Source organism: Spinacia oleracea, chromosome 1 (genome assembly GCF_020520425.1).
Source record: "Spinacia oleracea cultivar Varoflay chromosome 1, BTI_SOV_V1, whole genome shotgun sequence".
Taxonomy (NCBI): domain Eukaryota; kingdom Viridiplantae; phylum Streptophyta; class Magnoliopsida; order Caryophyllales; family Amaranthaceae; genus Spinacia; species Spinacia oleracea.
In genome coordinates this window covers 95,699,830-95,720,848 of record NC_079487.1, presented here as the reverse complement: position 1 = coordinate 95,720,848, position 21,019 = coordinate 95,699,830, and the positions used below count along the sequence as shown (strand labels likewise).

General features: G+C 34.8%; 1 protein-coding gene across 1 annotated transcript; it reads left to right on the top strand.

Annotated features, from left to right (window-relative positions):
- The first annotated feature begins 9,781 nt into the window (after positions 1-9,781).
- On the top strand, positions 9,782-20,771 carry LOC130465529 (uncharacterized). Its single transcript, XM_056834327.1, has 2 exons — positions 9,782-10,746; positions 20,768-20,771. The coding sequence occupies exons 1-2, from the start codon at positions 9,782-9,784 to the stop codon at positions 20,769-20,771; spliced, it is 969 nt and encodes a 322-aa protein (XP_056690305.1).
- Positions 20,772-21,019: the final 248 nt, after the last annotated feature.

Genomic DNA, 21,019 nt, shown 5'->3' with positions numbered 1-21,019 from the left:
CATATGAGATATTAGAAAGAGTAGGTACAGTAGCATATCGACTAGCTTTACCAACCGACTTGGAAAAAGTGCATAATGTTTTAATACATTTTATGAATTAATTATTTACTAATAGATTGTTATTATTTTTCAGGTTTAATTATCGATTTTACTAAAATAAATTAAAGGCTTTAATTAACAATAATGAAATTCAAATGAAAATCGATTTATGAATATAAATATATATTTCGATTGAAATTTTGAGTAATAATATTTTCAATAAATTTCGAAATTATTTTTTTATTTAAAATTCATTATTTATTCATTACTTATAAATTTATTTATAAACTATTTAGTTTAGATTATTCATCGATTTAATACTAATTCAATAATTTAATATTTTGAAAGAAATTGGACTCGGAGCTCAGGACGAACGAACCAAGCGAATTCCTTAGCAAAATCGCGGAAGTGAGGTAACGGCTATTGCTAGTACCCGCAATCCCCTTATAAATATGATTTATGAAATTATGACGTTATGATTGAATTTTTGAATTAAATGTTTTGATGTGTTTTATGGATTGTGGGATGAAATATGATTTGTTTGAATTGTTTATTATAATATGATTTGATTGATCGAGTTTTCTCATAAAATTATGTTTATGCAATGCTTTGAAAGAAATAATATGTTTATTGATCCCAGGATCAAAATGATGTTTTATGAGCTAAATGAGTTATGTTATTTCGAACTGAAATACAAGCCAAGGCTTAGTAAAAATACATAAAACATGATAAAATGAAAGTGAAAGACCTGGTTTGTCTGGCGGTATATAAACTACCATCTTCCTATCTATCGGTCATGCATGCACCACGGACACCTGTCCACCCATGGATTACGAGCCCAGGCTCCCATGGTTTATGAGCCCAGGCTCAGGGCCCAGGCCCATGTTACGATGAGCCCAGGCTCTTATGGGCCCAGACCCAGTGGAGAATTCCTTCACGGTTCGTACTTGCCGACAACTAGCATGTTAAATTGCAAAGTTTATGAATGAAGTGAATATGATGTTTTATTAAATGTTTTACTTATTCTATTCTCCCTGTGTTATTAAATAAAATGAATTGAAATGAATTTACGCTGCTAGAATAGTTCGTTACTGAGTCTTCGGCTCACCGTTTTGTTTTCCGTTTTAGGTACTGCGGGGAATGATGGACACGAGTAGTGGCGAGGAGTTTCACATTAATATTATCCACCTAGTTTATGTTTACGGTTCTAATAGTTTAATAAGTTTTAATTAAAGACTTTTAGTAAGTTATGTACTTTCATTTTGGTAATATAAAGGATTATTATATATTTTGGAGCATTTAAAGGCTTTTGATTGATGTCTGCCTTGTAATTTCCGAAAAGGAAGTTACGGCAGGTAATGTCCCGACCAATTAGGATAATTCCGCTGCTAATTATGCTTTAAATTATTGAATTAGAGGTCGGGGCGTTACAGTTTGGTATCAAGAGCAAAGGTTCTGGACCATAAGTGCTAAACCTTACGGGTTTTGGCACGAATAGAATTCATTAGGCTTTAAGTGAAGAATTTTAAGGAATGAGTTAAAAAGAATGTTCTAAAATCTTGCTAAGTTAAAATGAATATGAGTGTGAGTGTAGGAATGTTCTATACTCATATTGTGTGTTTCATTCATAATTTTAAAATTTTAAAATGCGTAATTCAAATCTCTAAGGTATGAGGTTAGAAACGTAGGGGGGTAAGTTTGACACATACATTTGCTACAAAGTACTCCCTCCGTTTTGAAATAATGGGGACGATTTACCTTTTCACGCTTGTCAATGTAAATGTTTGAATATTAATATCTCTAAGTTTGTATTCCTAAAAATTATAAATAGTTGACATTACGAAAGTACATATCGAGACGAATCAAACAAGACCTCACACGACGAAAATTTCCTTACCCATAAGGCTTAGACCTGATCAACTATAGCCCGACCCGTTGGCCAAAAAAGTGCGGTATTGGGTAATCTAAAATACGCATTTTAAGATCAAAACCCGAGTCTGACCCGAAAAATATTTTTTCAGCCCACACCAAATTTTATGGGTATGGGCATGAATTTTTGTGCTAAAGTCCGGCTCTGCCCGAATTTTGACCACTTCTAACAAGCCCGTAAATCACAAATAAGAGTCAAGTTTAAATTTGTGAATAGTGTCAAAGTTAAAATCTCCTATTATTTCGAAACGTAGGGAGTATACATTATACGCACATATAATATTAAGATTTAAATGCCAAACTCATATCATTTCATTTTGATATACTCCCTCCGTATTTATTTAAGAGATACACTTGGCCTGACACGGGTATTAAGAAGAAGAATTGAATGAAATATAATAATAAAGCAAGTGGAGTTGGGTAGATATTTTAATAAGTAAACAAGTGGGCAGTGGCGGAGCCAGGATTTCACGGATGGTGGGTCACCATTCTACGCCGCTCACCATACAATCATAAATCAATGTTTAAATTAAAGAAAAAAAATTAATACTTAAGAAAAAAATATTCCAAATGTAACAAGTATTAATTATTACAACCAAACTTCAAAATTACAATTGCTCTCTACGGCTTTTCATGTTTTGATATCTATTTATTATATCTCCATATTAACATTCAAAAACAAATTCCTAATTCCTCAACAATTCAATTCAACTATTTAAATATCAAAATCAACAAATTCCTAAATCAACAAATTCCTAATTCAACTATTTAAATATCAAAATCAACAAATTCCTAATTCCTCAACAATTCAATTCAACTCAACAATTCCTCAACAATTCAATTCAACAATTCAATTCCTCACAAATTCAATTCAATTCTTAATTCCTCAACAATTCAATTCCTAATTCCTTAACAATTCAATTCAATTCAATTCAACAATTCAATTCCTCACAAATTCCCAAATATCACAATTCACAAATATCACAATTCACAAACAATATGTAAATATCACAAATATCACAATTCACAAATTATCAAGATATTACAATTCACAAATTCACAAATTCACAAATCGAAATTCAATTATTATCAATAGTTTAAAATTTATATGTTTAATAATTAAAATTTTAATGTTTAATAATTAAAATTATACAATTTATACGATTAATCGGTTATACCTCAACTCAAGTCACGAGTTGCGCAGCACTGAATGGGGTTTTGGTTCGACGGCGGCTCCTCCTCGCCTCCTCGAGTCCTCGGTGGCTCGGTGCTACACTGCTACTGCTCGGAAATGATGAAAACGCTGCGTCGGGCCGTCGGTGCTCGGCTAGTCGGCTGCTACTCCTCTTCCTCGGTGCTCGACACGGCCACGAAGCCCTCGACTGCTCGCTGCTCGGTTCTTCTTCCCCGCGACCACGGTGACTCGGTTCTGCTGCGGATCTGGGTCCGGTGGTCGGATGACCTGGTGGGCCGGCCGCCGGTGGCTGCGGCTGCGTCGAAGAGAGAGGGAGTCAGGGAGAAGGTTTTAGGTTTTGGCTTTTGGTTTGGTTGCGTCGAAGAGAGAGGGAGTCAGGGAGATAGAGTCAGCGTGTTTTTGGGTTTTCATTTTATTTGTTTATTTTTATTATTTTAAATATTAGTGGGTCACGTGACCTAGGTTGCCCAAGCCTAGGTCCGCCACTGTAAGTGGGGACCATGTCATTTTGTGGGGTGGGAGGTGGAGTGCGTTTATGAAATTATTTGTTTAATAAGATGGTGGGTCATAGGGTAAATTAGATGTATTATTTTATTAGATGGTGGAGTTGATAAGTTACTAAAAATGGCAAGTGTATCTCTTAAATAAATACAGCCGAAAAAGGCAAGTGTATCCCTTAAATAAATACGAATGGAGTAATTCTTGATGATACCACTATCCGAACCCAACATCCCTAAAAGACTAGAGTAAATAAAGAAATCAATGGAATTGATTCTTGTGGCCACTTGTTCCCTAGAGAGACAACGAGGTAGTGATGGAATGTGACCACACAACAATGAATTTTAAGGTTAAAATAATATGAAGTATAATGTGAAGAAGCAATGATTCCTCAAAGTTGGGTCAAGCAATGGTTGGACCATAACTTAGTAAAGGCAAAAGCAAGATGATTGATTATAAGAAGTTTTTTGGAGAAATTTTTTATTGTGATGTCGGCAAAGGGCAATTGGCAACGGTACGAGGTTTTGTTTAGTATCTTAACGACGTGGTTGCTTCCCCTCCTTTCGTCCCTTAATTTTTCTTCTATTATTATTCACTCTTTCCTACATTTTACTTCTCTAACCCTTTTAGTTTTTTTACAAGTGGATTTATTATTACGAGTGTTTTTTGTCTAAAAGCCAGAAAGCGGAGCTGAGCCAAATATTACCTTGCTTATTAAATTTCGATGAACTCGAAATTGAACGTTGACGCAATTTTGATGGTGCAGGCATGTGCACATAGTTCTAGGTGCACCGGGATCAAAACGACCAACATTAAACACAAAACACGCGTTTTCGTTAAATTTCCAGAAAAAAGAACATTGCCCTTGAACAAAAGAACATTAAAGGCTCTGTTCTTTTCAGCTATGTTTTTCGCGTTTCTATTTGATTCGCTGTTATTTTTGCGATATATATTTTTCTAGGTTTTATGTTTTGAATTCGAAAGAGGAGAGAGAAATTGTGAACTAGGTTTTCTTAAAAGGGTTTTAGAGAGAGAAAGTAATGTAAATTCTCCAAAATTCGTTGAGTTTTTTTGCTTCAACATCAAATTAAATTGATTCTTCTTCTTCAAATATGAATTCTGCACCTGATAATCAGATTTTGGGAGGTAATTTTTCAATTTTGTAATAAAAAATTGTATGTTTTGATGATTTTGATTTTGCAATAATCGTGTTTGTGATGATTTTGACTATTTTGATGATTTTGATTTAGTAATAATCGTGTTTTGATGGATTTGATGATTTAAATGAATCAAATTATGTAATAACACGCTGATTTCGTTGAAATCGTTGATTTTGAAGATTTTGATTACGTAATTACGATTTTTTTCCAGAAAAGAACAGTTTAACGTATTTAAAGAACATATGCTCGTATTAAAAGAACACTTTCATTATAGTAGATAAATAGACCATTTGCGTTTCATAATTTGTTCTTTTATTTTATTGTGTTCTTCTTTTTTATTATTTTCAATTTCACTTTCGTTTCATAATTTGTTCTTTTTATTTTATTGTGTTATTTTTCGTGTTACTTTTATCCTTTGTTCTTTTGATTGTGTTCTTTTTCTGTTATTATACATGTTAACTTATTATTTTTTCAGTTATGAATAATATGTTTGATAATTCATAACAGAATGATGCTAATGATAATTCAGAATCATATGTTATTGTGGGACAAAGTACTTGACTTGTTCTTTTAGTCTCTATATTTGTTCTTTTAGTCTTTTCATTTGTTCTTTTTATAATACTCTGTTAAAAGAACAAAATAAAAACATGTGCACGGTTCTTATTATGCACTCTTTAATAATTTTTCTTTTCTCCTTCTCTGTTCTTCTTTGATTCCACTTCCCATTTTTTCACTTTCTATTTTTCAGCAACTATATATATAATAATTGTACTTATGAATCATAACCATTAGTCATTTTAGAAATACATTTTAGTGAGAGAAAGAGGAGAGGATTTATATTCTCTCAACATAATAGAGATTTTTCGAGAGAAAAAGAGTGAGATGGTGAGTGAAAGAGTAAAAATACATTTTCTCCTTATTCTCTAACTAAAATTCCTTGTGAATGTTTGTCGTTTGTTGAAAATGAGTGAATTAAGAAAAACACTAGTTCAATTTGGCTAGTTTCTGAAGCAAAAGAATCTTGGAAAGCGAGATATTTTCCGAGGGTTGAGATCAGTTTTTGAAGATTTATTAAAAATTATTGATGCTCCTAATAAATGTTGATCAAGTGTTTAAGGTACGTTTCCTTAATTGTTCTTTCCTCTAATGTTCTTTTCAAATTGTAATGTTCTTTTCACAACTTTACTTTTACTGTGTCATCAACATAGTTTGTTTTTTAAAATCAACATAGTTTGTTCTTTTATATCAACGTACATAGATTGTTAAAAAAGAAAATATAATGGTTTGAAAAGAACAAATAACACTTAAAAAAGAACATAGTCTGATTCGTGGTAAAAGAACAATAACACTCAAAAAAAATAGATTTAGTTTTAAGTGCATCAAAAAATCGTCGTTTCGTATTTTAATTAGAACATAAAATCGTTTGAATAGAACAAATAACACTTAATAAAAGAACATAGATCTGATGTGTGGGATAAGAACAAAAATAAATTTAAATAAAAATATAGATCTAGTTTTAAGTGCTTCAAAATATCGTCGTTTTCGTCTTTTTAATTAGAACACTAAGTGGTTTGAAAAGAACAAATACAACTAATAAAAGAACATAGATTTGTTGTTCTTTTTCCCCTTTCATTATGTTCTTTTGTTTGATAAGGAAAAAGAAAATGTTGTTCTTTTTCATGTGTTTTGTTCTTTTTTCTTTATTCTGTTGTCCCTTTTTTTTGAGTTTTTTTTTTTTGTTTTTTGATTTTTTTTTTTGATTTTGTTCTTTGTGTTTTGAAAAAAAGTTGTTGTTCTTTTTTAAATTATTTTGTGTTATTTTTAACTTTTTTACTGTTTTTTAATTTTTTTTAATATTATCGATAATATGTTTTTTTTTGTTTTTCTGTTGCATTTTTCACATGATGTTCTTTTTATAGTTTATCAGGAGAGAGAATATATTATTTTCATTTTTGTACATTTTCTTTAGGTTTTAACATTAGTGTTCTTTTCAGGTTTTGGTTATGTTCTTTTCGTTTACTATATTATGTTCTTTCTGTTTAGTTTCTTATGTTATTTTTCGTTTCTGTTGTTTTTTGCGTTTTGGTGTAGGTGCACGTAGATCTACGTGCAGGCCCTTGCACCATCCGCGCGTTGGAGCGTTGAGTCCTATTTATCATTACACTCTTGAGAATCATAAAAGAAAAATACTTTCTCCGTTCCGGAAATACCGCACCATGATTGACTTTTGCTCCTCTAACCATTACTTTGACGCTTAATATCTCAAATTGTGTGCAAGTAAAAAATATAAAAATTAATATTTAGAAAATATATATCGATATGAATATAACATGACCCCACATGACTGAAATTTTCTTACGTACAAATCACAAAAAATGGCTAAAGTTGTAGTGTGAATAGTGTAAAATACAAATGGTGCGATATTTCCGAAACGGAGGAAGTATTTCATTTTATGGTAGTGATATATGCAACCCACTTAGCCCTTAATGCTGTAAGTAAGCATTAAAGTACACGTCGATCGGTATAATGAATGCTTAGTATTTCCTTCATTCTTTTTTGATTTTCCATTTGGAATCTTGAAACTAGGCTTACAAATGAGCTGATACGTTCGCGAACAAGATCGGTCAAAACTCGTTTATTAAGTAATGAATGAGCTTGAACAAAAAACTTTAGGCTTGATAAGTTAACGAGACAATTTGGAACATTATCATGTTCGACTCGTTAATATATATTCACCAACACTCGTTTTTTATAGCTCATTATTACTCGTTTATAAGCCCGTTTATAACTCGTTTAAGCTCAAATATATAATTTTATTATGGAATAAAAGACAAGCTTTTTAAAAAGAAATATGATCCTTAAATGTCAACAAATATATAAAACGAAAGCGAATCAATCATGTAATATAATACCCCATAGAATATTTCAGTAATATTCACATATTTTGATAAGTTTATTCTTGATTACATCATTTAAATCAATATAATTTTTTTTTCAAATCTTATTTGTTAAGCTCGACTACAACTCGTTTAGCTCGAGCCCGCGACTCAATTAGATGTTTAACAATTAAAACATGAACAACAAATTGCAAAGTCCGGTCATGCTCGAACAAAACCCAAACAATTAAAATTCTTAAAACTTATCTCTAACAAGGTAAAACTCGGATGATCGGCTCAACTTGTTTTCTGCCCTACTTAAAACTATTCGCAATTGAGGAGAACCTTCTAATTTGTTCAATATAGATTAAAAAAATAGTCATATGATGTCTTGTATCATTCGTCTCATTAAGTACTTTTACAATATCAAGCCTCTATAATTTTTTGTAACATTTATTTAGAGATATTAATGATGCAACATGTGCATTGGCAAATTTGTCAAATAAAAATGGAACGGATGGGGTATGAACTAGGAGCAACTCTAATGGTTAAAAAAGGGACATGCTCACAAAAAAAAAACATGTGAGCATGTAGCCCACCATTGTTACAACAATGACATAAGCAGTTTTTAAAACCTTGTAGCTAATTTGGACAGGTAGCTCAAAAAAAGGTAGCTCAAATAAATTAATTGTTTAAATTAAATAGTATAGGGAGCTACAATGTATTGTAACCCACCAATGTGAATATTTGTAGCTTAAATTAATTGATGTGGCAAAATTAGCCATGATAGATTGTAGCTCACCATTGGAGTTGCTCTAATATTTTCATTCATAACTATTCTTGGAGACGACATATATAATTGCCTTGATTTTATTGTTATTGCTGGTTTTTTTTATTTATCACTTCCATCATATTCTAGATTTTGTGTTTTTATTTTAACAAGTAATTAGACATTTAATTCGAGTTAAATTGTTTCTTTAGGCTTGAATAGCATGATTTCAAGACCCTCAAAATCATTAAAAATTCAAAATACTTTTACTTGTCTTAATCTTAAATTATTTTAGGTAAGGAAATTCCTTTTTAATAGTATTTGAACTACTTTGGTTGATAAATATGTCTAAGTACTTGATATTTGTTAGGAAAATTTGTCCCTTTTGCCATAATATATAAGAAATTAATATTTTATATTGTTGAGCTTAACCAAAATCAACCGTGTATTACGCTTTTGCCAGGAGTAAAAGCTAAGTTGCAAAATCTCGCTGACATGCGCAGAAAAATTCTTACTTTGCAATTTATGAAATTTAGGGAATTAGGTTCGTTTTGTATCACCACCTCTGGGTTTTTGGGTTTTAAAGTCAAATGATTTAAATTGAATCATGAACTAAAAATTAGTCATGCTTATTGCAATCTTGTTTATTCTGAAACTGACAACAAAATACAAGGTTTTCATATTTTGGTTTTATTTTATCAAAAACTAGAAAACTAGAAACAAAAAACGATACTGAATGGGCCCTTATAGTGCAAGTAATAAGGAAATATGTATACAAAAAACCCTAGAGATGAACTCCTCTCCGCAGCCGAAAATAATTTCGCAAGAAGAAGCAGATCAGTTACGGAGATCAAACAAGAAACATAAACGAGGAGATGATGGAGTAATCCTGAACCAGAATAATGAGGACATCCTCTCGATAACTAATACAGATGAAATGGACGTTTCGTATGTGGCCGATACCTTGAGAACAGACAAAAACCCTATTTCCTATAGGAACATTGCGAGGGGGACCAACTATGAAGAGCCACTACTTGGCTTGAAATACCCGGAAGGGGATGAAGATGGTGAATCTGATGACGACGAGACAATAGAAGGTGATGTTGAGGGAGAACTCTGCCCTGTCATTAGACTCTCTAAGGAGGAAAAAGCGAGACTTCGTTGACCATGGAGAAATGCCCTAATCATCAAATTGTTTGATAAAAGGTTGAGTTATGCGGTTCTGATTCGCAGATTAAGGCTCAAGTGGAATTTGAAGGGGGATATCGCCCTAACTGATGTTGGATGTGATTACTATGTAGTTAGATTCACATCGATGGAAGACTATGACTTTGTCATGACCCAAGGACCATGGATGATCGGGGATAGCTACCTCACAATACGTAAATGGGTACCTAATTTTGTGCCAGATGAAGCTCCTATCAAGGCCCTTACAGCATGGGTACGGATTCCAAACCTATCGGTGGAATACTTTGATAGAAATTTCCTGTTCAGAATTGGTGAAAAAATAGGAAAAGTGGTTCGAATCGATAAAAACACAGAATCCATGGATCGAGGGCAGTATATCAGACTATGTATTGAAGTAGACCTGACAAAGCCACTACTATCAAAGTTCAGATTGAACGGGAGAATATGGAAAGTTCAGTACGAGGGATTACGGCTCATATGCTTCAAATGTGGTCACTTAGGGCACAAGGAAGGCGAATGTACTCTCTTTGACAAGACAGAAGAGGGAGGAAAGAACCAACAGGAAACAACTAAGGAAGGAAATGATCAAGAGAGTAACTCGAAACCAGGGGGAGATGCACACTCTAAACTCGAAGAAAAGGGACAATATGGTTCGTGGATGCTAGTCCAAAAAGCTCCTCGAAGGGTTCTAACAAAGAACAAGGGTGTGCAAAACAAGACCCAACAAGGTCAACAAAGCAACAAGGAGGCAGTTAATGGACCAAATGGAAATAATCAGAATCATAAGAGCCAAGACAATGCTAAACAAAACCATCGTGATCAAGCGCCAATAGGTAGCAACTCAGGGTCTCGATTTGAAGTTCTAGCAACGGGAGAAGTAGAGGACATGGCACTTGACCAAGTGGATAGAAACCAGACTAGACAGCAATCAATTGGGGAAGAAAGTGAACAGGATCAACAAGGGGATACCCCTAATCTAGGGGAGGATGACATAATAATAGAAGGAAAAGGGGAAAATGAACAAGGAAAGTCATCAGAGATGCAAACTGATGAGGCATTGCCAACTGTGGATTTGGAAAATAATGGATCTCAGTTAAACTTCACTCGACGGACAAATAATAATTGGAAGGATGCAACTGAAGGAAATAATGCCCTTGGTCCAAGTATGCATTCTATGTTAACTCTAATAAATGCGGTTCAGTATTAATTAACAAGTTAATAATTCAGTGAGATCAAGTGAGCTGAATGCCTAGCTAGAGGCCGCTTCAGTTCAAGTGGAATTAATGATATTAATCCACAGCTTACTCTTGACTGAACCCGTAGGGTCACACAAATAGTACGTAAATGGATCAAGTATTTAATGGCATTAGATACTCCATCTATGGATATTCGGAATCGACGGATCTTGGTTTCAGTGGGAGCTGAGATCGTCACAGGCAAGAAATGAATACTCCGGAAACGATGATATTGCCGGAAACGGAAATATGGATCGTATCGGAAATATAAATATTATCCAAGTCGTAGATGTTGCCGGAAACGGAAACATGGTACGTATCGGAAAATATTATCGGAAATTGAAATATTGCCAGAATCGGAAATATTGCCGGAAACGGAAATATTGTCAGAATCGGAAATATTATCGGAATCGGAAAATAATTCCGGAAACGGAAATATTAAATATTTGTTCGAAACGGAAATTGATTCCGGAATCGGAAATATTAAATATTGTTCGTATCGGAAATGAATTCCGGAACCGGGAATTTAATCGGAAGCGTATCGTACGAATTAGCATCGGACGAGGCCTGCCGGACGAAGGCCCAGCACGAAGTCGGGCCATCGCCCAGCAAGCCAAACGCGCGCCCAGCCAAGGCAGCGCCCAGGCCCACCGCAAGGCAGGCCCAGCGCGCGCCAAGGCCATGGCCTCGCTGCGTGGGCTGCTGCTCGCACGCACACGCATGGGCGGCCCTCGTGGCTGCCGTGTGTGTGTGAGTTTGTGTTCATGCATGATTCCTAAAACTATTAGAGTTAGTATATGATTAAATTCCTATTCCTAAAAGGATAAATTAATTAATTAGAGTTCTTGTAGGATTCTAAGTTTAATTAATTCGTATCCTACTAGGATTCCAATTCCCTTTCCATAACTCTATAAATACGTGCCTAGGGTCACATATTTTAGAGATTAATTCAAGTATTCAAAGTGAGTTTTGAGAGAAAAATTCAGTCATATTTCTTACCTAAGAGTGCCGAAAATTCTAGTACCTTAAGGGCGATTCTAGTTGGTCAATCTTAAGGCGGATCCGGACGTGCTGTGGACTATCTACGGAGGGACGACACTTGGAGTCCTAAAGACTTGTTCTTGTTCGGTTCGGGCGCAGCTAGGGAAGGCACGCAACAAAGAGTATGCATCTAAATTATGCTATATGATTATGTGTAAATAATATGTATTCCTGGCTAAATGGTTGTTTCCGCATGATTTATGAATTGTCATATGTATCATAACCTAACAGTGGTATCAGAGCCCCTTATTATTTTCATAATCTAAATTGCATGAACATGGTTAAATATTACAAATTTGCAAGAATTAAAAGGGGTGATTAATTTTCTTAATTGTTAATTAATTGCAAATTGCGTTTATTTAATTATACGTACGCAGTTTTTCGGCAGTTTCTTCGTTACTCATCCAAATCGAGTGATTTTTGTGTCAATTCCGCATGTAAAAGGCATTCTAAAATTTTGACAAATATTTTTATTTTTCTGCCGAACCCAGAATTCTCAAATTCGAAGCCTAACTATGACTTTTCGAAGGTTTTAGTTTTTCGAATGCAAAATTTCGTAAATTTAAGATGTTAAATTAAATATTTGCGATTCTTGTTGATAAATCTTGAATTTTTAATTGACCTACTGTATATGTTTAACAAGTTTGAATGCCTAGCCTTGTTAATTATGCAATCTAATTTGTAATTATGATTAATTTGTTGAAAATTAGAATAATTTAGAATTAATTTGATTTTCATAATTAATTATAATCTAATTAGAAACCTATGATTAAAAACCACCATAAAAATTGTAAATTTATGATAAATTTTAAATTTTATGACCTAGACTTGAATCCATGACAATCGGAAATCAATTGAATAATAAATTTTCGATTTTTCGCCCTAAAATTATGAAATTAATATTATTTATTAATTTGTCATTAATTTTAAATATAAATTTTAATTTTTATGCGATTCGTTCATATAACTTGCACGCACAAAGCAATGGACGCTTCGTGTTACCCTTAAGGGGTGTTGTATAGTGCGGGCATGCGACGACGAGCAAGGGAGCTCGTCGCCCGTGCGGCACGAATGCAATGAGCAAGGGCATGGTGCACGAGCACAAGGCAGCAGCCCTGCCTTGTGTCGTGGGCCACGAGCTATGAACAAATGGGCATGGGCGAAAGGCAAGCCAAGGCAGTCGCGTGTGGGCAGCAAGCGAGCTGCGCCACGACGCACACTGCCTCGCGCAAGCGCGCGCAGCCTCGCGCGCAGCGAGCGCAAGCTCGCGTGCCACGACGCGCACTGCCTCGCGCAAGCGCGCGCAGCCTCGCGCGCAGCGAGCGCAAGCTCGCGTGCCACGAGCGCTGCGCCCAGCGATTGATCGCGCGCGATGGCTCGCGCGCACAGCGAGCGATGGCTCGCGCGCACAGCGAGCGATGGCTCGCGCACACAGCGAGCGATGGCTCGCGCGCAGCGAGCGATGGCTCGCGCGCAGCGAGCGCTGGCGAGCGCGCACAGCGAGCGATGGCTCGCGTGCGTCGAGCGCTGGCGCGCGCGCAGCGAGCACCATAGCGTGCGATGGCTTGCGATGGAAGATGCAGCAGCTATGCGACGAGCGCATGGGCTGCGCGCACATGGCCATCGATGGCTGTGTGCGTGTGGCCCATGGGAGTGCGATGCGTAGGGTGTTTGCGTTGCGATTAGATCGTTTTGAATGTTTAATTTGAAATTTTTCAGTTTACGTAATTTTAATTAATTTTAAAATTAATAATTTAAATTATTTTCTTGGATTTTAATTTTGAATATTGTAATTATAATAAATTTTATTTATTCTAATTATTTTACTAAAATTAAAATCATGAATTAATTTAAATACGACTGAAATTAAATTAAACTTTTTGGATTCAATTATAAATTTATATGAGCTTTAAATTTTAATTAAATTTGTATGTTTCCGGTTAGACTTGAAATACATTTTTATGTTTAAAATTAGTAAAGCATATGAATTTATTGGTTTAAGTGGGAGCCCTTTTAGTCATAAAACTCTTGATTAGGTCTACGAATCCTTAAGATTAAAACAACTTGATTAGAATTAATAAGGACTGAATAATTGGTAGATTATTGGTGCCCTTGATTAATTGCTGCAAATGTTTACGTGATGCATAATGTGTTTTACTAACCAGCTATGTGGGCCATTCATGATAATGAATGGGTGAATGATATATATTGTATATGTACTGTTTTGCAGGTTATGAAGTGACTAGTATGACCCAAATAGGATAGAAAATATGGTCTGCGTACCATTAATTTGAATGTAATTGGTCTAAAGTACCAAAGTTATTTTTCAATTCAAATATGGTCTGCGTACCATCAAATAGTTGTAATTAGTTATAGCTTATCCTATTTGAAGAAAATGGTGCCTCCCACGGAGATTTTCAAGACGGACTTTGAAGTCAAAGCTTCAAGATGAAGTCGGGCCATACTAGATCACATTTATCTTATGCATGTTTTAAGTTATTTATTGCTTTTAAATATGTCTTAAAATGCATGAGATCAAAAGCTTGATTATGTTGCATGATTAAGGATTTTAGTTCACTTAAAATCTAACCAACATAGTAAGAGCCTTAAGTTCCAAACTTAAAAATTGAGTTAAAAGGTGCCATGCCAAAATATACACTTGCTTGGATATCCTTTACATCAATCTAGTAATAGTTTTCGCTCAGCGAGGTGTTACTTATTGGTCCTAAAGGGGCAAGGTACACAAATAATTGTGAGTACATGTTAGTTTTGGTGAAACTCAACGATATAAGTAAGGAGTCCTTTTATGTCGTGGCAAAATCGATAGGTTTACCTAAAAAGTTCTTAGACGTACCTATCAACCAAGAATAGTTTCTAGACTATTAGCAAAAGGCTTTTGCTTACCTAAGATGTTTTAGGATTAAGTCGACAAACTGTGCTTAGTTCTTCAATGATTTTAGGGTCTTGGAATCATTTTATTCACACCTGCCGGAACAATAAATTCGAATAAAATGCTAATAACTTGTTGAAATTGCATGATTGCTTTAATTTTCAAGTTATTACTCATGATAGATGTTTAGACTTTGCATGCTTCAATGTATGTTTTAATTATTGTTTATAATTAAATATCTTGCACTGCAGTAAATCCTTTTAGAAAGGTAACAGTAAATTTCCTCGATTGGTAGTGAATCCAAGAACGATTCACGGAAATGAGAGAAAGTGAGCAATTTAAAATGTACGTTTCTTATAGCGACTTTTATGGTTGTTTTCGAACATCAAAATCGAATGGCAAACCAATGGGTGCTTGTGAATTCAAAATACAATGTAGTTTTGAGATCATAAAGCATTGAGTCTAATACGCTCAGCTTTACCAATGGTTAACAACCTAATATCTTTGTCCATTTAATTCTCGAATGAGTCTAGTCCCTAGACATTCGAATAGATCGATGCTTAGAGAACTTTAGAAACTTCTTGTAAGATCATCTAGTTGAAACAGAATATTCAACATAAATTAAAATGGTAAAAACCTTGTTGGTGACATTGGACATGTCTAACAAAGTATAAAAGTCAACACTAAAGAAATCAATTCTTAAGACTATAAGAAAGGGTACAAGAAATAGGAAAACGAGGAACAAATGAAAGGAATTTACGATTCCGTTTCTACCTATAAGTTTATGTTTAAAGAGAAGTGACCTAGCAATCAAACTTCCTTGGTATCATATACCGCTTGAGGTTCTTACTTCGATAATAACTCAAACAATGGAAGCTAGGATACACTAATGACCTACAAGTGGAAATGAAGCAGTGCAATGCTACATTAGTTGTAGGGTCATCTAGTTTGTTTTAAGTCCTTTAAAAGGCTGGAACTTAATGGCTATTTTGTTCCATAATCAACATACCTAAATTTCTGTTTTCAAACACAGAAAGACTCACATTCAAGAAAAACAAAAACAATGTTTGTTTGTTTATTTGAATGAAATGGTCAATTACAGGTTGAGTCAATATGCTTGATTAAAACAAACAACTCTTTAAAGAACTTTACTAGGTTCAAATCAACCCCTTGATTTGAGTTCCACTAATCTTTGGCATTGTTGCTTAGACCATATCAACAAGTTAACATTCAAAAACTCTATTTTTATGGACTTTTGAAAGTTCATTGATTTCTAGATCAATTTAAGACGACTAGTCTTACTTGTTGAAAGTAACAAAAGATATGAACTATTGTTAGAACGCCTAGACAATAGAGTTCAAAGCTAAAGAAAGATTTTATGACTTTATTATTTCACATAGATTTGAGTGAATGTAGGTTTATTTACTCAAATGTGATATAAGTTGAATCTGTTTGGCTAGTTCAAAGATTCAGAAGTATAAATCCCACTTGGTAAGAAATCACAAAGATCTAGGTTAGATCATGTTGATGATTACTTAAATCAAGAATGATCATCAATGATTGTTAGTAAAATTCACAATCTAGCTCCATAAGATATGGCATATCTAAATTGGAATGATCGAAGTCGATTAGTACTTGATTCGATCAATGATGGATCATAAAGACTTTTCCTTTAATTTTTAAAACAAAATGCTCAACTACCACCAAACTAAACTAAATTCGTCAAAGCTATAGAAAAGAAATTTCAGAATATCTTTTCGATAATATATATCTAGAGAGTTGCTAAACTCAGTGGGAGCTTAGTGTTTGTTATTCAACAAACTAAGGCCCAAGTCTAGATATATGTTTCATTGTGATTTATTCAAATGAGACACAAGGGTATTGTTTCTACCACGAACTTTTGAGAACATAATGTTTGTTTGCTCGAAATAATGTCCTTTTGGAGATTCGTTTCCGAAATGACAAGTGGGAGAAAATAGACCTCGAAAGTCTTCGAGGCGAACAACAAACATAAACGGACATTCCGGAGGCTTTTCTAAAGTCCTTGAACAACAAACATAAACGGACATTCCGGAGGCTTTTCAAAGTGCTTCAGAAAAACCGAACTTATTCTTTAAGGACTTTAGAAGTGGCTTTAAAGAATAGACTTCTCTTAGAAGACTTTACAAGTGCTTCAAGGAGAACAGAATATTCAAAGACTTTCAAGTGGCTATTGATATTCTGTTGTTTGATGTTCTATACCCAAGTAGGCATAGAGTTCAAGTCACTGGAACTATGAGATTCTTCTATTAGATAGTGAAGAAACATGGAGTTCAGGTCACTGAAACTATGCAATTCTTCTATTAGATAGTAAAGAAACCTACAACTTGCAGTCAAACTAAAAGAAGTGACTTGTAAGAAAGCTATGACGAAACCCAGATTCCCTAAAATGGTTAGAGGCCATATATTAACTATATGTTTAATTGGTTAAAGGCCATAAAACATACTCAATGTTTTGATGACAAAATTGAAATTTTGTTGATTTGCAAGAATAGTTTCACACCTATTGGTTGCAAGTTTGTTTTAAGGATAAAAACCATCAAACATGGAATTGTGTTCACACACAAAGCTAGATTAGTTGCTAAAGGTTACAAGAAAATTCATGGCATGGATTGTGTTGAAACCTCATGCATAATCATAATGTTCAAGTCTATAAATCAAGCAATGATTGCATATTGGTACATATGGCAATTGGATGACAAAACAATTCCTCAATAAAATGTTGGAATAAACTATGTACATGGTATGTCATAGGATTTGTGGATCCAAATAAATGCTTGAAAAGGAAAGCTAACTTATAAAATCTAAGTACAGATTTAAGCAAGCAATTGGGAATTGGAACTGTATTTTAAGTGAAACTAATAAGCATTTTAGTTTCATAAAATATACATGATTCTTATAGATATATAAGAAGTTTAGTGGGAGTACTTAAAACTTAATTGGTCCTATGTGTATTACACACATATCTCTCTATTGTGAAATAACATTCAAATGCTAATGACTTAGATTTGAAATAATTCATCAATGATGGACCATGGCGAAACTTAGTACATATTGGGTATTAAGATCTATTTACAAAGATCTTATGATATTGTTTTGGATTAAGTAATGGCATTTACTAAATCAAACACGAAAGTCTCCATTGGAGATATTCGACCCATGTGAATAAATCTAAGTAAAGGATGTTTGAACTATGTATAAGCATTTACTAAGTTAAACATCAAAGAGTCTAAATGAGATTCTTAACCTATATTATATGTCAAAGAATTTAGCTGAATTTAGTATCTACTGAAACTAGATAAGCTAAAGTTACATGAATAAAATTCAATTGGGAAATATTCTGCAAAAGAATTTATCATGTATGATATAATATGAGGATCGCCAAAAACGTATCGTATGACTTTAGGCATGACGAACATATACCAATCTCTATTGATCTAAGTGAAGATCAACTAGATTGAGATCAAGAATACTTATGGTACTTGAAATGGTACATAGGAATAGTTCTTGATTCAAGGAAATAAAGATATGCTAAATATTGATGCTACACGCATAAACACTGGCAAAGGATCAAGCAAGACCCTTTGGAGTTAACCATTGATAAGGACGAGCTATAGAGCATCGTGTTTTGAAAATGGCAACATGGGTTGGAGACCATGAGTTGTTGCGTGGGAAATTAAAATAATAATTTCTATGTTCTAAGATATAGTTGGAGAGTCTTCCACATATCTATGAACTGCTTGGATAGGTAAATCCAAACAAAGCATCACTAGCAACCTATACAGTTGAAGTAAAAGTAATTATTGCCTAAGAAGCAATAAAACAGGGTTGTTTAAAGTTCTTCACTGAACTTGGGTAGATCACCTATCTGCTGGCTTGATGGTTCTTCATTGAAAAATGCGTAGAACCACTCTTGAAGCAAGAAAAACGTCTGCTAACTTGATGGTTCTTCATTGCAAAATGAGTAAAACCACCATCGAATTAAGAAAGACTAGATCACATAATAAACAAACTCGAAAAGATCTTATCATCATATCTCAAAGAACATTCGATGAAAAGGATGTTAAGATTGGCAAAGCATGATAACTAAATGATATATGCGTTTTATATAGAATTTTTACCCCCGTCCCTTAGTACTTTTATGTATCAAACGTGCTCTTAGGAGCCGTTTCTAGTACTAATGTGTGTTATTGAGTGTGCCTTGAGTTTCAGGTTTGATTATGAGAAATTGGTCGTTTTAGACCCGTTTCATTGTTGATCAAGGCCACTATATGAGTCCGAGAAGTTCGGGACCTCCATCGTCGACTTTCGGGAGCCTGAGATGCTTATGGTTGAGCCCCGGGAGTTAGACTTGGTGATACGGGCGAGATACATTGAAGATTGCAAATCGCCCTGGAAGCTGAGGGCGAAATGCAACCATCGGGCGGAAGTATAAGCAAGCCAAGTTCATCAACGCGCGCCCGATCGGGCGCAGCTCGCCCGATCCGGATCGGGCGGTCAATCTGGAGGCTTTGTGGAGATTTCGCAACCCGCCCGATCGGGCGGATTTTGGCCCGATCGGGCCGACTATCGAGTGATTCGCCCGATCGGGCGAAGCGTCGCCCGATCGGGCGACGCCAACCTCCAGCAGTTTTTCGCGTTTTTTATTCCGTTTTTAGGCCTTATTTTGGCAAAACTATATAAGCAAACTTGTTTTATTTTTTAGGGACATCTTATTTTCCAGCACTAAACCCTTAGTTTATTTTTCTAAGTTTAATTTTCTCTCTCTAATTTGTTCTAAACACTTAGTTTATTTTCAATCAAAAAAAATCGAAGCTTTCATTTGCCATTGTTCTTCAATTAGATATTATTCCTTATTTCAATTCTTTGTTTAAGCTTTAATTATGTTTTCAATCATGCCAATTTCTTTGCTTATTGTTGATATGTGTGAGTAGTTGATTTTCTAGGGTTTTGGGAATCCATGAACGAATGTGAAAGGAGGATTAATTGTTGTTGATTGTTGGTTTAGCTGTTGATTCCTATTGATTGCCCTTATCTACTTTGCAATTAGATTTGCGCAGGTTTGATTGTATTAGTTTCGCAATATCAAATTAAGATTCGAGAGATGCAATTTGATGTTTAGGCTTGTTTCAATAGGTAGAATTGGGATTAATACGTAGCGAGAGCCCGTTAATTCTAAGTCTATGATTAATATCGATTCGAGAGAGCATTCTAGTCTAATTAACTGTTTTATTGATTATTATCGATTGTTGTCATCCTGGAATGTTGTTCATCGGTGAACCTGTGCCCTAGACCTTTTAATATCTGATCTTTCCCTATTTTATTATCATCCTAGTTTCATTATACAAATCAACCTATATTCTTGTTTCCCAATAGTCTAGAATTGCCGTTAATAGTAGAAAGAACATTGTTTCCCTGTGGATACGATCCTTGCTTCCCTTGCTATATTTTTAGTTGGTGAACGTTAGGTTTATCTTTGATAGGAGTGCGATTTAGCCTGTCAAATTTTGGCGCCGTTGCCGGGGAGACGGTTTTATTTTCTGTTGTTGATTGATTATCCTAGATTATTGTTTGTTACTACTCAAGGAACTCACGTTCCTTGAGACCGGATCTCACATTGTTTTGTAGTCTTTGTCTATGCCCAGGACCGTAGGTACTAGTAATCTTACTCCATTCGATCCTGAGCCCGAAAGAACTTTTCGTAGACGAAGAACTTTCATTGCACAGTGTGGGAATTACTCTGACTCTGATCATAATATTGGCGATCTTTTTCCTTCAGATACAAATTCAGTTTCAGAGATAGAGATGGGTGACGAAAATCTGATACCGCCACCTACCCCACGGCTTACGGACTATTCTAAGCCAAGTCTGTCCGTGCTGCCAAAAGCGATCATGCCTTCTATTGCAGCTGAGACCTTCAAGATTGAGCCCGCATTGATTAACATGATCGAGAGACGCCAGTACGGTGGGGAACCAGGTGAAGATCCGAATCTTCACATTCAGTCCTTTATCCAATATTGCTCCACCATCAAGCAAAAGGGATTGACTCCGGAGCAGACTATGGAGATACTTTTCCCGTTCTCTTTGAGTGGGAAAGCTAAACTGTGGATTAATGGGTTGAATCGGGCGGCTTTGAAAATCAATAATTGGGAATCCTTGG